The following is a 26753-nucleotide window of genomic DNA, read 5'->3' on the forward strand; positions in this document are numbered from 1 at the left end:
ACTTTTCGCGTTTAATTATCGCGCTCACGTAACACTCGCGTGGAATATCAAGAACGGAATAGCAGGAATGAGTTAATTCCGTGCGCGCGCGCGAGGGGAGCGTACGTTGCGATATCGCGAACCGATCTCTTGCATTACGTGTTGCGAGAAGGTGCAGGCCGGCAAACGTATCGCGTGTCCAGCAAGAGAGGAGAAAAAAAAAGAGCACGAGTTTATTATTCCATTCGTTTCTGCGCGTGTCCGGTGCATGTGTGTACCCTTCCCAGGAGTCACGCTGGATACCCGCGGGTATCCGCGCGATCCGCGCACCGAGAGTGCCACTGCGAGAGTCCGCGCGTTATGAGGAATGGCCATTGAATCGCGCGCGGCCGCGATTGGAACCGGACTCGGCGCGAGCGACGTGGCTCCGGTATGGAACTGGTTCGACGTTATCCGATACGAATCGAATTGTAATTCGCGTTAACGAGGAACGCGGCGTCCAGTGCGTACCCGGCTCGCGAGCAATTGCGAGCGAGTAGAGATCTCCTGGTCGAGCTGGTCCCCCAGCTTCATCATGCGATTCCCGTGGGATAAGGCTTTCGAACGGCGTCGGCGTTTCACGTGGACGCTTTTCTCAACGACGTGCCACAACGTGATCTCTCGTCTCGTTAACGCTTTCGCACTTCGGTCACCCTAATCTAATCGGTACTCATACTCACTGTTTACTTACTGAGCAACCCGCTTGTCGCTGCTCCGTAACCGTAGCTGCTATACGGCGCGCTCGAGTACTGGGAGTACGCTGCGCTGTACGCGTAATCGCCACCACCTGGACAAAAGTCGACGATGAGCTGGTTAGCGGCGGGCTCTGATAGGCGTGCTGCGCCGGTTTTAACGCGTCACGAAAGCCAACGCGGTCTCAATCGATCTTGAGGACTGGTCTGATAGCTTGGCGAAAGGGGTGACAATAACTACGACTCCCGCGACTTGATATTAATGGGATACTTTATCGAGAACAATCGTAATATTAGGAGTGTGATTTAGTTTTGAGGGTTTTGCAACAGATGGCTGTAGTGTCAGTTTGTTCCAATAGCTCTTTCCGATAACTGTTGTTTCTTACAGTCTTGACATTATCCATCACATTTAGTAGCATTATAGCAATCGTGTTTATATCATCGTAAAAATGCAACTTCCGAAAGCTCTTTAGCATTTTCGACATACGTTGCTTTTGTTTTTTAATCGAAAGAAAACTGCGGCTGACGGTTATAGAATTCTTGTGGAAACTCATAAGTTGGTGATTCTGCCCCATCAATTAAGACGTGTGAAGGACAAAGAACGCTCGGGACAACCAAGAAAGCTTGAAAATGCAGATTTCCAAGCATTATTGCACGAAAATCCAACAGAATCCACTTCAGAACTTGCCAGAGCATTAAATGTTGCTCGTACAACATTTACATGAAATGGGAAAAATTCAGAAAGAAGGGAAATGGGTTCGACATGAATTATCGGAAAGTGCCATTGCGAACCGGTTGAACATTTGCATTTCGTTGATCGCCAGGCAACAAAAGAAGAGTCTTTTGTCTCGGATTGTTACTGGGGATGAAAAGTGGATCTATTTTGATAATCCGAAACGCAGAAAATCATGGGTGGATCCAGGCGAACCATCAACATCCACTCCGAGACGCAATATTCACAGTTGAAAAGTAATGCTCTGTATTTGGTGGGATAGTGTACTATGAGCCGTTAAATCCGCATGAGACTGTCACGGCTGATCGTTATCGACACCAATTGTACAAGTTGAAGCAAGCATTGGACGAAAAACGAGCACCAATTGCGAGTAAACGACGGAAAGTGATTCTTCTTCGTGACAACGCTCGACCTCACGTTGCGTTATCAGTGAAAGAAACACCATTAGAGCTTGAATGGGAAGTCTTACCGCACCCCGCGTATTCTCCGGACATTGCTCCATGCGATTATTATTTGTTCCGGTGGATGCAACACGCTTTAGAGGATACACACTTTGATAATTTGGAAGAAGTGCGAAAATTCGTCGACGAATGGATGAACTGAAAAGAAGAGTGATTTTATCGTGGTGGAATCGATCTCTTGCCAGAAAGATGGGAAAAAGTTATAGAAAAGGAAGGAAAATATTTTGATTAAGGTATTCCTTCATTATCATATTTAAATACATGCGTTTTTGAGCAAAAAAACCCTCAAAACTAAATCACACCCCTAATATATATTTCAACGATATCTTGCAACAGAAGAAATGGATTTCAATTTAATATCTGTGTAAAGGGGTTGAACATCCCTTATACCCGGCAGGAGAAAGATAAAACATATGTAACAAATGTTTCGTCCGGATATTATACATTGGTAAAGGGTAGCATCGTCAAGGGTGGTACCCTCCATTGATACGCGACCGTCTCCGGGTAAAAGCCACCCCTCTGGCGAAATCGCCAACGTAGCTCGTCACCCTAAACTGGTAAATCAGCGCTCCCCGACAGAGCTCTGACTTACCCTCCGACCGTATCGCCAGGCCGGGCTCAACCCTCGGAGGGTACGCGCGCGCGGCTTGTTCTTGACGAACGGTTAAAGCAAGCGGTTTCTGGTTGGTACTCACCGGTTGCGTAGTGTCCGAAACTTGGGAGCATCGTCGAGTACGGCGGTATCGCAGAGGCTACCTGGGGTTGAGAAACTGGCGGCTGCAAGACCGTCAGTCCGGGATCCCCTCCGGGGGTGTTGGGGGCCGCGGGGGTGGCGTTTGTCTCGTTCTGCAACGAAATCGGGGGACTCTGCTCGCCCCCGCCGGCCCCCACCCCGACATACGATACTGCCACGGTACTGCTCTCTGCTATGGCCATGCACAACACAACACGACATTCGAATCAAGCACTAGCTAACGATCAGCGCCTTACGTCTAAAGCTTAATTAAACTGTTTCCGTCGGAAACACTGGAAAAGGAGGATTCGGGATCTCGGGATCTTTTCCGACCGCGTTTCGCAATTTCTTTTTGAAAATGTAGCCCAAGTTGAAATGAACAAAAATTTTGACCTAGGAGAATGCCGTTACGAGCGAGAATCAGGATTGCTCTTCTAATCTTGTACACGATAAAGGATAAAACGAAATAATGGAAAGAAGACAAAAATGACTGCAGCTGCGACTTTACGCGTTAGAAAGCCGCAGCTGGTTTTTCGTACAAGTTTTTCGCCTCGCCGTAGGAATGCAAGGAGTAATAAATGGTGGTCGTGGGTAATGGGAGGATTCTCCAGGAGCGGGAGATACATCTTGGTCTTGGCGGTGAGAGTTAAACACCATCAACACACTCGGTATGGTTGTACACACTTGAAACACAGTGGACATATTAGTTGGACACGTATGGACACCGAGATAGGCTCGAAGAGACCATATGCTCGGCGAAACGAGGTGTACATGATACTCGGGGCGGGGGACGCGACCGTAAAAGAAACTAAAGAGGTGGCGAACTCACCGGTGGTGTGGTAAGGAGACATGTTAGCCCCGTCCAATGTTTGGCTCAATTTTAGCTCTTGCATCGTCAGTGGCGCGAGCGGCGTCAAAGTACCACCTGCTATTAAGGGATCCCCAGTTTTCCGTTAATGCGGTTCTCGTATCGTCAACGGGCGATCAAGGCGGAACGTTGTTAAGGGTCGTCGTCGTCGCGAGGAACACGTACGGATTGTCAGATCGATTGCCTTCGCGCGAGGGGTGTTACGCGAACCAACGAGGACACTTACGGCGCGCAACTGGTTTCTTCGTTGGTTCGCGCCAAAGTCGAGGCACTTTCGAGCGTACGCTCGATCGAGCATCTTACTCGCGAAGCTGCTACATATTAACGGCGGAAGCCGTGCGATCGCGACTCGGGGCCGTCCGTGTCGTTCCTCAAAAATCCTTCGATCCGGCACGAGGATCCTCGATTGAATTTCATGAGATGAAGCCGCCGTTACACGCCTCGCTTCGTCCATTCCGAAAAGCACCGGGACCGGGAGAATTCGCGGCGTGGCGCGGCGCGACGCGACGCGGCGTGACCGAGTTGCTCGCAACACGTGCCGCCGGAGAAAGTTCCGCTGGTGTGTGCCGTGTGTATCGCGTTCGGCGGTTGCTTTTCAATGGCTCGCGCGGTCTGTGTACACGTTCCGCCATTGATCGACCGTCTTTAAACGGCGCAAGAAAAGTAGAGAGCAAGAGAGATGAAGAATGGAGAAATGAAAGAGAAAGAGAGACAGAGCGTGAGAGAATGCAAATGTCAGTGAGGGTGAGGCGAGAGAAGATGTCGAGATGAACAGCGGATCCGGTGAACAAGGTGAATCCCCATTGGCGATGTAAATCCACCATTCCGATGGTGGAGATGAGAGCAGAGTCACAGGTTCAAAAGAAACAGAGGGACAGACAGTGGAGAAAGAAAGAGAAACGGTTTTGACAGAGAAGTGAGAGCGATATTCCCCGAAGCTGAAAACGCCGAACCACCGTGTGGAGCCTTCCGCCACCTCTTCTGCCGCTGCTCGGCACAGCTCATGCATTATTAAAGCCATGTATTTAGCCGATATGGGTATGCAAAGCAAGACGTAAGCCGCAATAATAAGCGTACTGGGAGGAGAACGCGGGACGAGAGAACGGACGAGTGAGAGTAAGCGAGACAGAGAGATCCTCGACGGAACGGGACGATGAAGAGGGCGAGGAAACGAAGGTGGATGGTCGGAGGTCGGAGGAATGGGGCTCGGTATACGGCATTACGTACAAGGGGTTGTGGTGCACACACTGTCCGGGATTTCTGTGCGAGGGGAGGAACGATGAGAGAGAGAGAGAGAGAGACACACACACAGTGAGACAGAGACAGAGAGAGAAAGAGAGAAAGAGAGTGTGAGAGAGAGAGAGAGAGAGGAGCCACGCTGAGGGAAACAAGGGGTGGCGGAGGATGCGAGGAGGACGGAAAGAGAGGGAACGAGCGCGCTCACCTATGGTACCCCCTATGGGCGGGGTGTAGAGATGAGGAGTTTGCGCCTGCGTCATCGTGCTGATGGTGCCCAGGGAGTCGTACAGCTCGGCGGAGGTGGCAATAGCGTTCCCGGGGAATCCACCGTGTTCGTAGTAACCGCCGCCGCCGCCGCCACCGCCGCCACCACCGCCGCCGCCACCACCAGCGGCGTTTCCACCACCTCCGCCGCCACCACCGCCACCGCCGCCACCGCCGTTTCCACCGCCGTTCGTACCGCCGCCGGTCGCACCGCCGCCACCGCCGGCACCCCCGAGTTCGCTCAGGAGCTTGTGCTCGTCCTTGATGCTCCATTTACTCGACCACAGCTGCAACACAGAACAAGCCGGAACCTGAAGTCGAAGTTCGCGGGGTTGGAAGGGGGCGGACATCCGAGTACAAGCGCCAAGATTGACTTGGATGTTCGCGTAGCGCGGTCCGACTCGGGCCCGTGCAGATTATCGCACGGGTCGACCGAGAGTTATGCGGAGATTCGATGAAACTCTGCTCCCTTTTGATTGATTAGGGCGTCCTAATCGAGATTGCCGCCAAACTTGATACTCCTGCCCGCGAGCTCAACTTAATTTCATCGCAATTAACCGTACGACAGTATGAATAATTTGATGTGCAGCATTCATCAAAGCGCTGCTTGTATCATAAGCGGTAATTGCTTCGATACTCACGTTAGAATACAGCTGGTCGCCGTTGTAGTTGCTTCGCTGCCTCTTCAAGTCGTTCTCGGCGTGGTCATTCAGATCACGGGTATCGCCTGTAACCAGTAACGGAGAATTGCGTTTTCAAAAGCAGAATTCTCATTAAATCTGTGGATCGCGATCGCACATTCGCATTGAAACCGCCAGTAACAATTACCCAATATTGGAGCGACGCGCAGGGGATGCCGGTCATTTCCGTCGGTATCTCGAATTTGATAATTTCGAAACGAGGCGCGAGGCGGACAAGAGTGCATCTGCTGACGCGATCGCACGTAGCACGTAGCCGCGCGTCATCCCTCCGGGTCGGTCGGACCGATACGCGGCTTTATACATCGGCCCTCTCGTATTACCCACGAATCAAGACACAAATTAAACGTGGCCGGCCGAAACTAAATTGAATCTGTCGAGTGAGAACCGGACGCCGCGCCGCGCGGTTCGCGCGTAGACGACGTATGGCATTGATAGATAGAGAAACAATTTCGATTCCATTATACGTCTTTATTATCTCCCGGCCATCCCGGCGGTTTAATATAGGAAACAGGCACGTGGGACGAGAGTATCGTTATTCCGGTGCCGGGGAGGTGGGCATCGCGCGAACCCTTTGCCGGGAGGGGTGAGGCCGAGGACGGGACTGACCGGTGAGAGCCGGTAGGGGGTGGACGGGAGAAAACGGGCAAGCGGGACACGACGATACGGACGTAACGTCACCGGTGGGGGTAGATGGTCCAACATTCTGGGGTATCTCGAATAATTAAATGACCATGCGGGGGAGAGACGGGGGACGGGCGGGGTGCGCCTAGCATAGGGCTCGTTAAACCTCCCTGTCAAGTTGCGATTGTCCGGCCGGCCGAGAGCGACGGTCCCGACCATTCGAGCGGCAGGGTTTGTTCCTGGACCGCTATAAAACCCTCGTTTCAAACACGGCGCGGCGGCGGCGGTGGCAGTAGTGGTGCCCCGTGCCCTCTCCATTTCTCTCTCTCTCTCTCTATCCGTTTCTCTCCCTTTAACTCTCCTTTCCCGCACCCGGCCTCGCTCGAAATTTTACGATTCGATCGGTCGAGTTAATCGCGACCGCGCCGCGGCGTGTACGGACGCGCCGCTCGCACCGCACGGTTACAAGCACGGTTTTACTGGAGTTTAGGGCGCTTCCTGGGAGTACGTCGCCGTTCCACTTTGTAATCGGAGTTATATACGCGAGCCGGATTTCGGGTGATGAGTTAGTAAAATCGACCGACGCTATCGCGGTCACCAACCACCGGTTTTACTGCGCCCGCCAGTTAATGTCGCGGTCCTTGCTTTTACCCGTGGACACGCACCGCCGAGCGCGCCCTTTTTCGGGCAAATTTATAAAAATAGACACTGCCGCGGCCGCGCGTTTCAGAAATCTGCACGTTATGTATAAAGGATGCCACTATATACGGCGCCCGAGCGAAAAACTTTCATTTTTATGATAGAGACTCGAGCAAGTCGAAATCGCAGTCGGTCCTCGAGGCATTTGACAACGGATGAATTATGTCGCGCGGAAGGAACGCCAAGCCGTCCCCCGAAAAAGAGCAGTAAATCGAATAATTCGATTGATGCTCGAGAGGGCAAAGCACGCGAGCGCTCGCTCGCGTTATTCGAAAGCAATTGAGTCAATGTTAAGCAATACAATACATGGGTAATAATGGACTCTGGGGCGAATCTGGCTCCGCGGCCTGTCCCCTACGTCCAAGGGATACATAGGGTGGGACACGCCAGGCTCCGGGATTCTGCATGGGGCCAGGAGCGCGCAGATGTAACGCGACAACAAACAGCCCCGATAGATTGCAATGCTTCCCTCGAGAGGCCGTTCGTAAATTCGTAATAAGCCCCGGGAACTTTCGGGCACGGGTATGTCTTGGCTCGGTTCGTCGAAGGCATAAATAATGGTGGCGGGCGGCAGCGCACCGGGACCGCTCCCGATTTTTCTCGATCGACGACTCGACAAATCGCGGAAACGTCCGCACCGTAAAAGACCTCCTCCCCTCCGCGCGTACTCTCCCGGCGTGCAAAAAGTCGCTCGCATTGTTCGGACAACCAATTCGCGGCAACGCACAGTGGGCTAGAATCGAAAAAAGCTGGCCAAAAGTCGAATTTTTTCAACTCTTGGAAATCTGTGCATTTCGACCTTTTTTGATTCATGGATATCAGTATTTTCAAAAATGTGAATGGAGTTTCGTAGGAAAAATTTCCTTCCCATTAATCAACAATTAATAGGAGGCAACGCGTTAATGTTCCGAAAAACGAATTATGAATGAGTATAGGCTATAGCTTACATTCTTGTATGCGGATGCAAGTAATTTTGCTTTTTACTCTATAAATAGAATTGAAACTCTTTTCCCAAACAGTTATAACCATTAAAAATGTTTGTTCATCAATTTGTGTTAATCTAAGTTTTTGGTTTCTTAAAATATAAAAAAGAAGTAAAGTTCAATATCATTTTTTTTAAATAGCTGTAAAAGGCTGTTTGGGATTCTTGTTTTATCATCTTGTGTAGGATTCAAACTAAGTATTTCCGTTTGAATTGTGCACACCAACGCACACCTTTGCGTTATATACAGGATGTTTCATTTTAATTTTCATATCGTAATAACCCGAAAATTTGGCGTTTTGGTAAAAAATGTTTGAAATGAAAGTTGTAGGTTTTTAAGTGAAGCATTACATAGCAATACCAGTATGACCTTGATAGTGTTGTCAAGATCATGTACAGATCACCGTGAAATTTTTAAATGCCGCGAAACGTACGACGCGGCGCGGTAGCGACTGTAACTTTCAAGCTTCATAACTTCGAAGTATTTAACGGATAAATACTTTGTTATAGTGTTCTGAAAAGCTCTTGAGGTAAGCTACAAAAATATCTAATGAAAACTGGAGGTTCCCACTTAAAAAATTCAAGGCGACCTTTGCGTGACCTTAGCAACGCTATTCAAGGTCATACTAGTATTATTATCTAATACCTGATTTAAAACCCTATAACTTTTATTTGAAACATTTTTTTCTAAAACGTCATGTTTTCGAGTTATTACTTTTGGCCAGCTTTTTTCGAGTTTAGCCCACTGTGCAACGCATTGAGTCACGTTCGATCCGCTCGCTGCGTGGCCATCGTTGCCGCCGCTGCACTGCGAAAAAAGTCAAGCCGGGAAGCATCAATCGCCCCTCCGCAACGCGATTTTGCCCGAGAGCCTCTCCGGCCGGAGGGTTCCATCAGATTTGAACGCTTGCGGCCGGATTGACGCGACGTTCCGACGGATTTTTTACATGCTGATGCGGAGGAACGCGCGAAACGACCGTAGCTCGCTCGTTGAAATTCCGGACAGTCAGGAGGTGTGCGCGTGTACACGTACGTGCACGCCGATCATCTCCCCGGAGGATAGGGAGGCTAATGTGTCGTCGGGGCCGAGGTGGAAGCCGCCTGTGGTCTGTGAAGTTCATAATCTAATACGCGTACCCTCTCCGCGCGCGCTCGCAAAACATTGAGTGCTCTCGCCGCGAACGCGACCGCTTTTGCGGCCGCGTATATCGCCGCTCGCTCATAATCCGATTATATTGAATTACCCGTGCGCTCATCGGCACACCGCGCTCGCGTACGTACGAATCGATATATCCCGCCGTCAAACGCGGAATTTCCGTTCGGCTTATACGCGCGCGCGCATCTCCGCCGTCGCATCATCGTCAACCGCGTCCGCGAGATCATGATGATCGGATTGCCCCGATCGTCCCTAATTTTCTAACGCAAAATGCACGCCCCTCGATTACCTCGTACCATCTCGCAAAGCGAACGCTGTGGCGAGCGAGATCCTCGCGATCGGACGCGCGTCCAAGAGTTTCCTCTTGCGGAAAGCAAGAGCGGAGGCGCCGTCGCCGGTCACGTGTACGCGGCACGTGTCGAGAATATTTCGGGCCTGCGTTATTCACGCAATGACAGCAGAATGAATCGCAACACGTGCTCGGCGACGTTTGACTGATAACCTTGCTGTGTGTGTGGCTAATCTTGGTTCGCCCGGGGCGACGAGCGCGCTTCGAGTGGCTCGATCGCTCGCTAAATGAGCGTCTACCCGGCTAGAAAGCCTCCACGACGAATCGCGATAAATTTCCAAGCGCGCGCTTGCGAGTTAATAATGCTTGTAGCTTGTAAACCGTACGCTGATTTCTTACGTGACGTTTAGTAAAGACTCGGATTCCAAAGAACAATTGCAAGTTTGCATTCGAGCTTCTTCACTCCGCTTCCGCGTATCGGTTACGATTATAGACGTGACAATTGGGCGGAATACAATTCACGGGTCTTTGTCCCGCGACTAAATAAGGCGGCGAAACATTCGCGATCCTCGTGGATGAGACAATGAGCGCGCCCAAATTGACTCAGACGGTTTTCCCGATGTCAGCCGCGACATTAACGTCTGAGTTTTCGCGAAATTGTTCAACTTCCCCATTGTCTGCGTCCCTCCCGAGGCGCGAATCAACTCAGCTCGCGCCGACTTGCTGGGCCGTGACGACAACGCACTCAAATCGTATCGTATTTCGTACTTAAAACGTACATGGCTCTTGCTAATTTGCAATCGTGCCGCATTACGAGTATCGTTACAAGAAGGGGACAATAAATTTGCAAGATCGATGATGAAGAATACAGCAGGAAATGCGCGAAAACGAGAGCGAGCGAGCGAGTGACTCACCGTCGACGCTGCGCTTCCTCTTGATGCTGTTGCCGTTGGGGTCCTGATGATGCGACGGGATGCCCAGGATGCCGCTGATGCTGTAGGCGTTGGGCGCGGTGGCGGCGGGATGACCCGCCGCCGTCGCAGGTGCATGTGCTATCACCGACACGGAACCGCCCGATCCCGGCTGGCCTTGCTGCTGACCTTGCTGCTGCTGCGCTTGCTGTTGCTGATGCGCGTGCTTCGCCTTCTCCGCTGCCTTGTTCCTCACGATCCTGCGAACAATAGGTCACAGACACCGTACAGTGAAACCGCCGTGTCATACCGAGAGACGTTTTCTCCGTCTCTCCTCTCGTTTTCCCTGTCTCTCCCTCCCTCTGCTTCTTTATCGTCCTCGCGATTAAAAATGCAAATATTAGGAGTGTGATTTAGTTTTGAGGGTTTTGCAACAGATGGCTGTAGTGTCAGTTTGTTCCAATAGCTCTTTCCGATAACTGTTGTTTCTTACAGTCTTGACATTATCCATCACATTTAGTAGCATTATAGCAATCGTGTTTATATCATCGTAAAAATGCAACTTCCGAAAGCTCTTTAGCATTTTCGACATGCGTTGCTTTTGTTTTTTAATTAAAAGAAAACTGCGGCTGAGGGTTATAGAATTCTTGTGGAAACTTATGGTGATTCTGCCCCGTCAATTAAGACGTGTGAATACTGGTTTAGACGCTTTAAAAGTGCTGATACTGATGTGAAGGACAAAGAACGCTCGGGACAACCAAGAAAGCTTGAAAATGCAGATTTGCAAGCATTATTGCACGAAAATCCAACAGAATCCACTTCAGAACTTGCCAGAGCATTAAATGTTGCTCGTACAACATTTACATGAAATGGGAAAAATTCAGAAAGAGGAGAAATGGGTTCGACATCAATTATCGGAAAGTGCCATTGCGAACCGGTTGAACATTTGCATTTCGTTGATCGCCAGGCAACAAAAGAAGAGTCTTTTGTCTCGGATTGTTACTGGGGATGAAAAGTGGATCTATTTTGATAATCCGAAACGCAGAAAATCATGGGTGGATCCAGGCGAACCATCAACATCCACTTCGAGACGCAATATTGACGGTTGAAAAGTAATGCTCTGTATTTGGTGGGATAGTGTACTATGAGCCGTTAAATCCGCATGAGACTGTCACGGCTGATCGTTATCGACGCCAATTGTACAAGTTGAAGCAAGCATTGGACCTAAAAAGGCCGCCAATTGCGAGTAAACGACGGAAAGTGATTCTTCTTCGTGACAACGCTCGACCTCACGTTGCGTTATCAGTGAAAGAAACACTATTAGAGCTCGAATGGGAAGTCTTACCGCACCCCGCGTATTCTCCGGACATTGCTCCATGCGATTATTATTTGTTCCGGTGGATGCAACACGCTTTAGAGGATACACACTTTGATAATTTGGAAGAAGTGCGAAAATTCGTCGACGAATGGATCAACTGAAAAGAAGAGTGATTTTATCGTGGTGGAATCGATCTCTTGCCAGAAAGATGGGAAAAAGTTATAGAAAAGGAAGGAAAATATTTTGATTAAGGTATTCCTTCATTATCATATTTAAATACATGCGTTTTTGAGCAAAAAAACCCTCAAAACTAAATCACACCCCTAATAGATCACGCCGACTGGTAATAAATCGCGACGGCCGATTCGGATCTCATTGAGAACGCTTTCGGCACAACGGCGACGCGCAGATGCATCTGCGAGCGCGCGCTGCGTGTCTATTAATACACGGTGACTTCATAGCGCAACAATCGAGTGGCACAAAGTACCGATTGTTAATTCAAAGTCCGCCCGTCGGGCGCGGAGCGCTCCGCGCTCGAGATCGATGATGAAGGCCCGGCATTGTTACGAGACAAGATCTTCCTGTGGAGCGCGTCACTGCGACTCCCCGGGCAACGATGAACAAAGATCGAGCGATCGGCCGCGGATTACACGATCGCCAATTCGGATTGCTTGATTCTCATGCGATAAATCCGACGTGTTTATCGCGTATACCTTAATTCTCGTCGCTTCTTTCTCGAAGCAGCGAACGCGTACACGTTAAAGAGACGTTCCTCCCGAACGCCACCCCGATCGATCGCTCTTCCTTCAAATGCCTGTTACATCCAATGCGGAAGAGCAGAGCGAGCTGTCCCGATCAAAAGTAACGACCGTTCATTCCAGTTCCATCACACGGCCGATCATAAATCCCGACATCGCCGCTCGCGGAGCCGCGAGCCCGACCACGCTCGACGATAACCGGCGGTGCCGCCCTGTGCGATACCGATCCGCGAGTCACGGGTTACACGATGATTAATTACGATTACGCGGGTCACTTCGCGCACCATCATTCCGCCTCGACCGACGTGTACGCGCCTAGACCCGCCTGCATCTACCTACCGCGAGGGTGCACGCACACGCGCGGCGAGGAGACGCGAATCGCTCATCATTGTTCCGTCTATGGGACTCCGGTCGGTCGCTACCTTCGGATGCTGGCGCAGCGACGTGACGCTGCGGAACCTCGTCGCATCTCGTATCATAATCGCGTATCAGGGAGGACCGAGAGAGAGAAAGAGAGAGCTCTGCCTAGAGGGAGAGGGAGAGGGAGAGTCGTCGCGACATTGTAACGAAGCGGTCGTCTCTACTCCCCCGTTTCCCTGCCATCCCCGTGTCGAGAGTACCGGGCGTGTGCACCGGCTGCTTATTATCCGTGATATATTGCGCGCGCGGTTTCAATGGTCAGCTTCTCTCTCTCTCTCTCTCCCGACGTCGGTATCAATTATCCCGGCGAATATTCGCGCTGTTAATCTCGCACCGCGAAGTGCCTCGCGCTTCGGAGCAAGTCGCGAAGCAACGCCGACGACCGCGTCCATCTCGGTCCTCTCGGTCTTGGGTGATTTAACGTTTTCTCCGCGCCGACTTCTTCCTACTTTGCTAATGAATACGAAACGGATAACGTTACTGAAATTAATCACGAGCTACGCTAAAACCAATCGCATAAATTTCGTCGTGAAACCAATGTGGGGAACCGGGCTCCGCGGTTCGGCCCGATCGCCGGATGTAGCAGGCGTTACTCCCGCCCTTGTTTCGACGATCGTCCTTTTTCCGCCGCGTAATGCACTTTGGAGCGCGTCAGGCCAGCGATTTCTCGCCGGGATGGGCCAGTACGTAATGGATCGACATTAAGTCCTTCGTTCCTACCGTGGATGTGTTTGTGGGCTAGGTAATCGTGGGGGTGCGAGCAACGGCGATCAATCAGATGACACCTGTTGCCCAACCTCCCTCGTTCGTTCGCCACCTTCACCAATTCGCAACAATTAGCAGCGATCCTTATCAAGCTTAGACTCTAGGGTGGCCGCCGGGGTACCAACGATCCTAACCGACGAGTTATCGCGCCTCGCACCCCCCGTGCGTGAAAGTCCCACACCTGCGATAACTAACTGTTATCTCTCTCGATAGCGGCGGGCCAATTTACCCGCGATTATCCTTACCAATAATTTATCCACGGATGATTGATGCGCTCATCGAGTTGCCTTTGGCAAGGAAAACATCACAGAAAGAAAAATTTTTGCTACCGTAGCTAATCATGATTTGCTAAACAATGTTTGCTGCCGTAGCTATAAATTTCTAAACTACAGCAAAATGTTTGCTCTTGCAGCTAATGAATTAGGAACCTTATCTAATAAAATAGGTGTCACAGCTAAAATTTAGCTGTCCATATATTACGACTGAATTTAGTTATCACACGCAGTTTTTAGCTATGGCAGCTACTTTTTTCTTTCCGTGATATTTTGCAAAAATATACAATTTACGTAAAGGAGCGGAAAAGGGAGAAGGACATCTTCACGCGTTGTGTTACAATAGCATTCGATTTTCTGACAAACAAATTATTATGCCTGTTCGTTATCTAGAACCAGCGGCGCGTCATTATTTTTCCGCGGTGAAACGCTGGCAGCGTTTGGTGAATGTTGAAAATCAGGCGCGTGGCTTCCGCGAGAGCGGCACGTAACGACTTCACTCGCGCGGCGGCATATAATGAGCGTAATCGACGATCTAATAAATGTAACGGCGCCTGCGAGGGAGAGGCGGCGGCGGCGGTCCTTTTTCCACAACAGGTGCAGATTGTATCGCGATACAGGTGGTGCGAACCGTTGCGACACGGTGCGCTTCGCATTCGGCGAGCGAGCGCAATCGGGGGGCTTTCGCGTTAAAATTCATCGCGCGCCGGGCTCCGGCGCTCCAATTAACGTAATCCTCTATGAGCGCGCTCGTTATCGATGCATTGCTAAATATCAGCGGCCGCTCGGTAATTTTCTATGCCAGCGGCGGGCACCGGATGAGGCAACTCACCGAAGACTAATCGAGGAGTTGCGCGCGCTTCTGTAACCCGATCGCGATGTTGCGTTACCAGTTCCGCAATGTTGTATTAAAAAAGAAAAAAATAATAAATTATGCGCGTTGATGTTGCACAAGCGAAAACGATACGATCGCAATGCCGAATTTCGTTAGTTTTTGCGAGTTTGTCGAAAGGTGCCGATCGTAATCTCGAAAACGGACGCCGCGATTCCTCGAAAATCTAGCATTTTTGAGAGGCGGCGACCGTATCGATCGCGCGAGAACAGAGGGAGCACCGCTAAGGGCAGTCTCGGAGAGAGTCTTTTATGGGCAGAGGTTGCCGAGAAAATAGAGAAGCGAGTGGATGAGAACGAAGTTCGTACGATGTAACCCCAACATTTTCCTGACGCTACAATGTTTCTCCCTTCGTGCTCGATTCTCCGCTCTTGTTCTTCTCTCTTTCTCCATCACCCTCGTCTTTGTCTTTCCCTCTTTCTCTCCCGGTTTTCCCCCCTCTCATCCCTGCCTTTCCGGTACTTCATCTAATCATTGAGTGCGCCCTTTCTTCCGTGCTTTTCTCCGTGGCGATTCCCGTTGCGATCTGCGGCGCGAGACGATGCGAGCACGACGGTTTCCAACACAGATTTCACGACTTACCTTGCTTCTTGCATTCGTATAATCAAGCTGCTGCGTTCGCAGCTAATGAATTGCATGCAAACAATGCCGGTGGCGTTGCGAAAAATTAACTGGCGGGCATTACAAAATGCAGAAATTAAAAACAGAAATTATCGCGATCATCCGCGTGTGACGTTACGTAACGGTCATTAAAGACTCGTGGCCGCCTGGTAATTAATTTTGGCCATTTCCGGTATTCGAGTCGCGGAGTCGTGCAGGCGGGCACTACGTAAAGTCGAATTTCGAGTTGGTCGCTCGCATTTCGGCGCGGATTTGCGAGTACGCCATCGGGGGGGGGGGGGGGGGGGGGGGTTGCACGTCTGTCGGTCGTGGTCGGGAAATCACGCGGTGGTTTTCGTTCGTGCACAAGGATGTGGGAAGGGGGAAGAAAGGTCTTCCACGATCCGTCGAGCGAGGGGAGGATTTTCCGCGAGCGGCACGGAACGACGTTCTCCTTCGCTCTCACGGTTACGACGCCTAAGAGAAACCGGAGGTGGCGCCTCGGAGGAAGGCTCGGTAGAATTATGAGGGTAGAGTGCGCCGGGGGTGCCACGTGGGAAGGAGCTATGCCTCCCCTGGCGCCGTCAGATCGTTCCCCAACGACCACTCCTGAACTAAACTGCTCCGCTACCTACCCCGAAGTGCCACATCTCCCACCCGAAGTCGGGCTTTCCTTGCCACTCGCCTTAAGTATGTGAACGTCGCAGCCGCGTGCCGCTTAAATCTCGGGATTGTACTAAGAAAATTTAAGCAGAAGGAACACGAGAAAACCAGAGGAATCATTTGCTCTCTGTACTTTGGAACTGTGTCGCTTCAAGCGTCAGAGAGATAAGGACACGGATAGAGGGTTACACATGAGAAAGAAGGAAGGAAGGAAGAAAAGAAAAAGGAAAAAGTCGTATTTTCGCTCCTACGTGCAACATCGACTGCCATCTTTTACTCGCAGTTTTTTCCGAGCGATAACTTTAAAAAATGCCTTTTTTCTCTGAAGCGGCACGAGCACGCGCACGCAGATCGTCGAAGGATCATTCGAGCGTGCCCGGCGACTTTCCGTCTCGGATACGCCGTCGATAACGCCGGCGAATGGCTCTCCATCAGGCAGAATTTATTTCCTAACAAACCGACAGTAACTGCGGGAATATAACGGACGCGACGAAACGCGTACGCGCATTACACACAACCTGGCTGCGACGATGATGGGAACGGGCGCGCATCCTGGGCCGCGAGGGTGGCCGGGAAAATCGTAGCCAGCCACCACCGAGCCACCATGTTTCGAGAGAACAGGAACGCGGGAGATGGCTTCGGGTCCGCGCCACGGCTCTGGAACCACAAACTTTAATGTCGGCATTACTTTTATGCGCGACTTTATGCCAAGTATCCCATCAAATATATGACCCGCACTCCCGCACGCTTCCCAAGGTATGTAGATAGATAGAGAGAGAGAGAGAGAGAAACCCTTCTGCTTCAACCCCCGAACCTGCCGTCGGCGATCCCGCCCGCGCGCGCGGCTAAATTATTGCGAATAAAACTTTATACTCAAATTACCTCTACGCCAACTTTATCGCATTTCTCCGGCGCTGGGGGAGGCCCGCCATCGTAGCGGCGCGTTCTCCAACCTCCGACGCCCCGACGTTTCTCCCGACGTCGGGGGTTGGCGGCTGGGCGGATTTAAATTCTCCTCTCGCGAATCGAGGTTAATTTCCTCTCATCTCGTGCACGGCCGTGCTTTCGATTCTTTCAAGACGTTATTCAGCTAGTTACGTTGCGCCGCGCCGCGGTTCTACCATAACGTTCATGGTTACGAGGGATCAACGATCTAGGACCAAAGGGAAGTACATACCCCGGACCGCCGACGGGCGTGGATCCTGGATCGCGGCGTGGGCGAGAGGGGGCGATCGATGGATCGTCAATGAGCACGTATCGCTCGTTAGCGGATGTACACGCGCGAGTAGATATCGCGGGGGGATTTCCGGATTGCGATGCGAGCGCGAACGATCTGTAATTGTCAATTACCGTGGCGCTCGTTAGGCGTCGGCCGTTATTGATCGCTCAAAGCACCGGTGAATCTCGATCGCGCTGTCCGCCCGGTATAATGTACAATGCTAACACGGGGCAATGATTCCGGTGCCAATTTTATCCAAAGATCCGTACCGAGAGAAAGGAGCGGTTGAACTCGCGCAGACTGCGTTCCCTTACCGCCGTTCTCGCGAACAACCGCTCGCTGCATTTCACGCGTCTGTTTTACGCACCGTTTAGCGCGGTTCCTCGCCGACGTAAGAAAATACGGATTCGAGATTCGAGGCGAAATTTCGAGCACTACTTTGGCAAAGTTTTCCGGTGAAGCGCCGTTCCGACTCACGTGGCATTACGATCGCTCGTGGCCCGGTTGCTCGCGCAATGAAACGGACGTCAATTCGTCCTGAGTGCCGGATCGACGACAGGATCGGACGCGATTCCGGGTGTACCGCGGTTAAGCGCGCATTAGGGTGGCTCGCGCGGCGTTAATGCGGAGCTTTAAAGTTATTACAGTCCATTATATGCGGCGGGGCGCGGATTGCGGGAGATTTCAGGGGGCTTCTCCGAGGATTTAGCAGTCCCGGGGCAGATGCTCCGTCCGTGGAACCACGAATAGCACCAGAACGGAACTCCTCTCTCGTTAACCCAAAGTCGTGAGAGGGATCGGGAGGTGGCGAGCGGTGGAAGGCAGAGAGAGAAAGAGAAAGACCAGGGCCAAAAGCAGCAAGCCAGAGTCACAGAACTGTTCCGCCGAGCTGTAGACACAATACGGGACTAGCTCCACGGCCATTGTACGCCCTTCAGATCCGCACAATGGCTGGAAAAGGTGTATCCTGATATTCCGCCACTCCTCTCTCTCTTTCTCGTTCTTTCTCTCGGGGGTGAGAGAAGCTGTAATGTACCCCAAGCGGGTGCTACTTGGCGCTTGTACGCGATGCACCACGGTGTGATTCTTAAATAAAGCCATCTCTCGCGAGTTGAACTTTCTCTCGAGTTCGCTCGAGACGCACGAGATCCTCGAGATACAGATACTTCCCCGAATTTACGTTACCAAGTCAATCATTCGATGTAAACGTGCAGGCGATGCTGGAGAATTCGTTTCCTCTGTAATATTTTGCTGTTGCGTTTGATGGTATCGATGCTATTAGGAGTGTGATTTAGTTTTGAGGGTTTTGCAACAGATGGCTGTAGTGTCAGTTTGTTCCAATAGCTGTTTCCGATAACTGTTGTTTCTTACAGTCTTGACATTATCCATCACATTTAGTAGCATTATAGCAATAGATGCAATAACAGTCGTGTTTGTATCATCGTAAAAATGCAACTTCCGAAACAGCATTTTCGACATGCGTTGCTTTTGTTTTTTAATCAAAAGAAAACTGCGGCTGACGGTTATAGAATTCTTGTGGAAACTTATGGTGATTCTGCCCCATCAATTAAGACGCGTGAATACTGGTTTAGACGCTTTAAAAGTGGTCATACTGATGTGAAGGACAAAGAACGCTCGGGACAACCAAGAAAGCTTGAAAATGCAGATTTGCAAGCATTATTGCACGAAAATCCAACAGAATCCACTTCAGAGCATTAAATGTTACTCGTACAACATTTACATGAAATGGGAAAAATTCAGAAAGAGGGGAAATGGGTTCGACATGAATTATCGGAAAGTGCCATTGCGAACCGGTTGAACATTTGCATTTCGTTGATCGCCAGGCAACAAAAGAAGAGTCTTTTGTCTCGGATTGTTACTGGGGATGAAAAGTGGATCTATTTTGATAATCCGAAACGCAGAAAATCATGGGTGGATCCAGGCGAACCATCAACATCCACTTCGAGACGCAATATTCACGGTTGAAAAGTAATGCTCTGTATTTGGTGGGATAGTGTACTATGAGCTGTTAAATCCGCATGAGACTGTCACGACTGATCGTTATCGACGCCAATTGTACAAGTTGAAGCAAGCATTGGACGAAAAACGAGCACCAATTGCGAGTAAACGACGGAAAGTGATTCTTCTTCGTGACAAGGCTCGACCTCACGTTGCGTTATCAGTGAGACAAACACCATTAGAGCTTGAATGGGAAGTCTTACCGCACCCCGCGTATTCTCCGGACATTGCTCTATGCGATTATTATTTGTTCCGGTCGATGCAACACGTTTTAGAGGATACAACTTTCATAATTTGGAAGAAGTGCGAAAATTCGTCGACGAATGGATGAACTGAAAAGAAGAGTGATTTTATCGTGGTGGAATCGATCTCTTGCCAGAAAGATGGGAAAAAGTTATAGAAAAGGAAGGAAAATATTTTGATTAAGGTATTCATTCATTATCATATTTAAATACATGCGTTTTTGAGCACAAAAAACCCTCAAAACTAAATCACACCCCTAGATGACTGAAACGTCAGGTATGAATTAAAACGGTAGTAGCGCGCCATTCCGCACCGCTCCTCGGTGGTGCATCTCAGCCACCACTTTGATGAAGTGTCCCCCCCGATGCTCGGGACGAGTATATTATTATATCCGGGGACGCGCGCGCGGGGTGCATTGTCAAAAACGGCAGCTGCCAACTCCATGTACACAACTATATTAACTACGGCTGTGTGCCGACGTCGTGGTGACGCGATAATCCGTGTGTGCGCGCATACGTGCATGCGTCTCGTACGCGGCGTGTTTGTGTGTTTGTTTGCGATGCCGCGGATCCGGACGACAAAAGCTGCGCTCCCAACAATGATACCGGCGAGTCAACAGTCACCGACGATCCTCTAAGCACAATGTAACACGCGATTTATAATGTATCGCTCCCCTGCACCGACACCTCGTCTCCCCCTCGGCCCGGTCATGGGAAGTCAAGAGGATGGTCTACATCCACCATTATGCACGCGATGACCAGGAACGTTATTCTATAACAGTTACCTGAAGCAGTCAGCTCCTGCTTCGTTTGCGAGCATCGCGCTGTCTAAACTCGATGACGTATCGCGTGAGATAAGATCGGGCGGGATAAGTAATTATCGGTCGCCGCGTATCACATTAATCGAGAGATGCGAGATCGTGGCGCGGGTCATGGGAAATGACACCGCGGTTTTGCCTCGCGATCATTCGCCACGATCGATTACGGCACGATAAACGCGCGATCGCGGTTTCCTGTGATTATTACTCATCGGTGATGAGCAATTAATAGCGGGGCATTCGACGGTTCATTAACTACCAGTCGATGACCAAGGGATATCCGAGCCCTCGCGAGTTCCCCGAGTCATCGCGCGCGTCAAAATAGTAGCGATCGGATTTTTCCGCGACGAGATTCAATCGCGAGATGCGCGAGATGCCGTCACAGAGTCAACGGGTTCGACGGGAAGGCATGTCTCCGGAGTATCGGCTCCTTTGCCCGGTCGGACAATTTCTCGGCGGTACGATGCTCTCCAGCAACTTTGGTATTCCAGCTCTCTCGACCAGGAACAAAGGGGATGAAGCATTATGGGTCGGCGGAGTAGGCGACCATCCGGTTTCATTGCGGTTCCGTCTGTCCTCTGACGTTTCCACGGCAACCTGGAATCCGTGCGTCGTTGCCAGCATCGTCGTCGGCATCGGCATCGTCGTCGTTGTCGTTGTCGAGGCGCGGCCTCAAAGTCTCCCGTAGCGTAGGCTCCCTCCGTACGCGAGGGGAAGAAGACAGGAGGGACACGGAGGACCCGTAATTGTAACTTCATTTGCGGCTAATTTCGGCCGGGGTGGGTATGATGAAACGCGGTAATAATTGCGTTATCCAGACAAAGGACGGTTATGGATACGCGCCGCCGCCACTGCCGGCGTTTCCAACGTGGAGGCACCATCCCCCGGATCCTCCGCCCGCCCCCGAGGGTGCTGCCGTGCCGGATAATGTAGGAGGGCCTCCTTCCCTTTCCCGTTGCCGCGTACCGCAAATATGGCTGCTTTAACGAAGCCCGCGACTATGGTGCACCATATTGTTCTCCCTTTGCCCATGTGTGTGCCGCTGTTCGCTTAAACACCGACATCCCGTCGTTCCTCCAAGAGAGAAAGGGAAGAGGAGACCGTTGATTTTTAAGCCGCCTTTAATTCAACGATTCTCTCGATACTTGCAATCGTTTCGTCATAGCTCTTCACGAGATTTATTCAAGACAATGCCGTGCAGTTTCCGTTGCAACGCGTACATCGCCGGATGCAAAATGGCGAAGCGATCCCTCCGACGAACGTGTCGAGTCGAGTCGAGATGACAAATGCGATGATTTGACGGCTTCCCGGAGGAAGAGAAGGAGGAGACCCTCCCGCGAGTGCCCGCCGGTGGAATGGTAAATAAGTTCGCCGGGCAGGGTAGGCAGGGCATTATTTATGAGGATGTAATTTAATAACCGAGAGATGAACAGAGGGAGATACCGGTGACGTCGGCCGGAAAGCCGAAAGTGGCATGAAAGTAGCAGCCATCCCATTGGCCGCCCCTGTGTGTCTCTCTTTGCGCCTCTGCGAGAGGACTGCCAGCCATATGGCCCGGGCCGCTCCCGCGCCGCCACCTCGGACGATTCCGGGGGTGCGAAATGATATGGAAGTAATGGAGAGCAAAGCGGAGCCGGTCGCGCCGCGACGGGAGATTGAGTCGCGCGATAGAAGCGGAGCGACGCGAGAGAGCGATGACAGATTGATACAATTCCGGCGAGATTCGGACGCGACAGATTTCCTGCCAACTGTTGTCGCCGCGCTGGTCATTACGTCGAATTAAAGCCACGGTCGAAAACGTGATCGATCGCGCGTGAACCGCTTAAATCGCTCTCCTCATGGTGTCGAATGTTAACTGGAACTCGCGATATGAACGCGATAGAAAGGGACGGGTGACTGCAAAGTAGATTTCTGAAAGACAGTCCTCGAGTCTCAAAGAGAGATTTCCAGCTTCGTCGTCGGAGCATTGTGCAAGACTCGATATCCCACGAACGGAGCAACTTCGACCGGAACAACAGGAAGTCAGGGGAGCGACGGCTTCTTCCCTTGGCCCTGATATCGACTCTGTCGTGGCTTGCGGCTTCGGGGGCGAACGCGAGAGGCACGCGAGAGCGTGACGTCGGGGGCTGCGTCGAGGAAACGAGAAGAAGGAGACTGTGAACCCGGCGTAAAGCTCTCGGGCGAACCTCGCTCCTTATCGATCTGCCCCTGAGACTCCTCCGACAGGGGAGGAGGGAGGGAGAAAGGAATCGACACCAAGAAAGCAAAAGAGAGAGAGAGAGGGAGCGAATGAGACGAAAGCGGAGAGAGAGAGAAAGAGAGAGAATAGCTTGAGGGTGGTGGTCTTTCGCGGGTTTATACGTGTAAGATAGACCTCGGTAGAGAGCCGCCTACTCGACCGTGACTCCGCAGCCGAGGCCGAGCCTATCAATATTTCCTTCCGAAATTCACCGTAGCTCCTTCGGCAAATCCTTCTCTTTCAGACTTTCCCGGTTTCGTCCTCGTCCTCCACGACGTCGCGACTTCACCATGGACACATTCGCTCTTCCGGTTGTGCGTGAAATCGACGGTGTTCCATCGTCTCTCTCTCTCCATTTTCTCTCTTCCTCAATCAGCGCGCTTCTTATTACCGCGTTAAAGCATCCGATTAATGCTCCCGTACCGAGTCTGACGAACGTACTAAACGGATCGGCGACACGAAACTCCTTTCAGCACGAGAAAAAGGATGTCCGCGTAAGAACCGTTCGGAGGAAACGACGTCCTTTTTTAATCACGACGGACGTCCCGCGGATTCATAAAGAGCGCGCAGAACGAGAACAATGGGACGGAGTCGCTGCGTCGGCGTCTTTAGCGAATAAAGAAGAGGCTCGGAACTGTTAGCGTCCAATCTTCTCTCCGTTTTTCGCCTGTTTTTCCGCTCTCCTCGATCCCGTCTCGCGTACGCGCGATATATAACTGTTATTTTTCGCGAAAGCCACTCCATTATTTCGTTCTCCTCGTCCGCCTTTTTTACCGCTCGCGGCACCCGGTGCCGTTCCTCCTCTCTCTCTCTCCCTGCCTTGCGCTCGCGGACGGTCTCATTTCGAAGTGCTCCGGCAAAGCAGGACAATACATTATATTAGCTGTATCATTATTTCTCCGCCCCGAAGGAGCTACCGCGAGACCAGAAAAACCGGGACACGCTCATAATGGGAGAAATCCCGGCGCGCTATGCGCCTCGCTCTCGCTGATGCACCCGGTTCCTGTTTCTTCGCGATGAAATCCCGTTTGCTATCGGGATCCTCCTCCTTCCTCTCATTCTCTCTCTCTCTCTCTCTCTGTTTGCGCTCTTTTCTTCAAACTAACTTGCAGCCGAGAGTTCGATGACGAAAGCACGAGTCAATCGATTCGTCAAGTCTCTCTTTTTTGTTTCGGTATTCTCTTGCGCGATTTTCTCCCGCTGTCCCGCTGCTTTACCAATGTTACAATCGTCCGAGGAACAGAGCGTTCGTTCGCGACACAGCTTGCGCGATAAAGCTGCGAGGAGTGCGCTTTGCGCCGTCCTGCTGCGCTCGCCGTCTTACTTTCTCCTCGTCAGTATGCACCGTCATCGCGGTTCTGGATCCCGCGTCTGTTTACATGGAGCAGGAACCCGCATCCGTCGCAACGCCGTCGCAAAGTACGGTCGACAAAATCTCCCGTTATCAATCGTTACGCGATTGTCCCGAGGGATAGTACGCGTCGGGCCACTTCCCGAGGAGACCGAATGCGCGCCTTTCTGTCCGTCGCTCCTCGAGCGGAAATACATTTACCCGCGTCGAATGGTGAGAGCGGAAGGTTGCGGGTTCGGCGTACGTGAGTGGGTGACGGTACGTTGGATACACTAGGTGCATGTAGATAGCGAGCGGGCGAGGTAGCTAGGTAGCTAGGTAGGTAGGTAAGCATCCGCGGGGTAAGTTTTTCCAGGCGATCTGCTCTCCGGATTCAGATCAATACCCGCCATCTGGGCCCCTGGGTCGAGGGGACAGGGACAGGGAGGAAAAGGAGTCTCTCTCGCGGTCGCGAGAGGGAGGCCACGTGGGCGAAGCGAGGAGGTGCGAGCGAGGGAGGAAGGAGGCGAGAGCGTGTGCCGGGGATAGAGCCGGGGGTTGAAGGAGTCACTCGAGCAACAAGCCACCGCCGCACCCTCGACTGCAATCCTGGACACATCGAGAACCTCGGCCAGAAAGCCATTCCTGTACCTACATGCGGCCGCGTTTCACGCTGCGTGACTGCGCGCCGCGCGGAGTGAAAGAACGGAATCTACGCGCCCACGTCCCTCGTGATCGCGAAACAGAATGGACGAATTGACGAAATGCCAGGTGGAGTGAACGTCAAGAGTTATTAATTAAGACGGGGAGACGTTGATTGCTTTCTGTTTCGGTAATCACTGTTATGCGAGCCTATTAAAACTTTCCCTCCGTCTCTTTCTGTTTCGCGGCGTAATAGTCGCCTCGTGTAGAGCTCATTGAGCTCTACTTCGTACGAATCTACATAGTCGCACGAAGAAAAGCGCGGGCAAACAAAAGAAGAGAGATTAATTAAATTGCGGATCGCCGTTCCACGACCGGATCAAGAGAACAAATTTCCGCGGTAATGGGAATTTTCGCAGAGGCCTAATCGCGGCCGGACCGGTCCCCCTTCGGGCGCGCGCGCGCGACCGCGACGCGGAATTTAAATAAGCGGCTCGCGCGCATAGCACTTACGTCGTTACGGCGGCGGACGCTAACTCATTTGCGTGCGTTTCCATTAGCAGCTGCGGCCCGCGGAAATCGCGTTAGTGGATTTCACTTGCCGGCAATTCGATTCGCATTACGCTCCATTTCGTTATCGGTCGCGCGCGCGCGCGCATCTGCGAGATGGAATCGGATCCTTGGTCCTCGCGAGGCCAGGCGGGAGATAAGGTCTTAAGTAGCGACTGATTAAATCTCGGGACATATGCGAGCCGATCAATGGATGCCGCGCGCGCCTTGTCCCCCGGTCTCATCTCTCTCTCTCTCGATCTGTCTGCGTCCCCTTTCGCTCTTTTCTACCCCAACGCTCCTCTCCCAAAGGGGGACCAGAGTCGTTCAGTTTGTGCGGTGCTGATACGCTGTAATGCAGTCCCGCGGGAATTCGTTCGCTCTCGCTCTCGTAAGAGAATGGCCCCCTCGCTCTGTATCTCGTAGGTACTCGTGTTTCGACGGCCCCGCCGAACAACGCAAAAACACTTGAATTAATCGGCTCGGTCCCGAAGGAACCTGCGAAAGGTCAATAGGATCGGGGCGGGCGGGGGGCGCGCTCTTATCTTGATGCGCGCGAAGGGATGCACGCGGGTCGTCCGATCGCGCCCCATCATCAGCCCTATCGGACGAAGCATATGTCGCGACTCTTCGAGCGGTCGTCGGGAACGACGTAATTTGCCGACTTGGAGCGGCGATTGACGAGAGGAAAGTGTTTCTTTTCTTGAAATTATGGGGGTGACACCGCCCGTCGAGAGTGCGCACCAAGTTGAACAAGTGCACTCACCGATTGATGGAGGAGACGGATGGCACGTTGTCCTGCGAGCAAATGCCCTCGGCCAGCAATCTGTCCCTGATCTCCCACGCGAACATCGTCGGGTTGTCCCTCTTGTAATTGGCGATCGCGTCGACGACCGGCGGCGTCGCTACCTTTGGCTTCGAGCCTCCTATGACGCCAGCCTTGAAGCTGCCGGTCTCGTAATACCTGAAACAAAAAGTCCATGTGACATTAAAATTACAATCTCGTCACACGAGAGGGTGGGTTTAACTGCGCTCGAGAGCGCGCGCCACGCCGAGACGAGAGGAAAGGTCGGTCGCTCGTCCAAGTTTGCCAGCTCTCTTTTGCCCCTCGTCGCGAAACACGGGGTGGGCCGAGAGGGGGAAAAGGGGAGAGGAGCGAACGCGTTTTTCCCGCGGTGGGCGGCCAACGTCGGAATAACGAATCGCCGTCCAGCGGCGCGTCAACGACCGGCTGTTTTAAAACAAACGGCCTCTGGCCTCCCGCTGTTGCCTCCCTCTTTCTGACCCTCTCTGATCCGCACTTTGTCCCCCTTGCTCTCGGCCGGCTCTTCTCTCGCCGGGCCTCCCACCGGCGGGACGAGTATACACGCGCGCGAGATGGGCAATCGCGATTGGCTCGCCGTGAACGCGCCCTTTGTGCCTAATTAGTTAAATAATATCTTCGCTCGTGCTTAAATTCAATTACGCCGGATGGTACGCAATAACGGTCCGCCTGTGGGCCGCCTTGATGGATGTGGGTCCGCCGCCGCCGACGTCGGCGTCGGCGTCGGTTCATACCCACCGGATACCCGGTGGCCAATTTTGCGTACGCGTGGCAATGCGCGGAACGCGCCCGCGAAACATGCACGCACATTCCGGCA

At 51.9% G+C, this 26753-nt stretch overlaps 1 protein-coding gene across 1 annotated transcript in view; it reads right to left on the reverse strand.

Moving 5' to 3' along the window:
• LOC105281568 (uncharacterized transmembrane protein DDB_G0289901) overlaps window positions 1–26753 on the reverse strand; it is a 142417-nt gene that overhangs the window by 2907 nt on the left and 112757 nt on the right. The window contains exons 5-11 of the mRNA XM_026974168.1: window positions 25880–26077; window positions 10371–10627; window positions 5650–5735; window positions 4950–5295; window positions 3467–3565; window positions 2600–2830; window positions 710–805 (exon numbers count right to left, since the gene is read on the reverse strand). Of these exons, the coding sequence (XP_026829969.1) occupies window positions 710–805; window positions 2600–2830; window positions 3467–3565; window positions 4950–5295; window positions 5650–5735; window positions 10371–10627; window positions 25880–26077 (1313 nt within the window). The remainder of the gene's footprint in view (window positions 1–709; window positions 806–2599; window positions 2831–3466; window positions 3566–4949; window positions 5296–5649; window positions 5736–10370; window positions 10628–25879; window positions 26078–26753) is intronic.

Source organism: Ooceraea biroi, chromosome 12, assembly GCF_003672135.1.
Source record: "Ooceraea biroi isolate clonal line C1 chromosome 12, Obir_v5.4, whole genome shotgun sequence".
Taxonomy (NCBI): domain Eukaryota; kingdom Metazoa; phylum Arthropoda; class Insecta; order Hymenoptera; family Formicidae; genus Ooceraea; species Ooceraea biroi.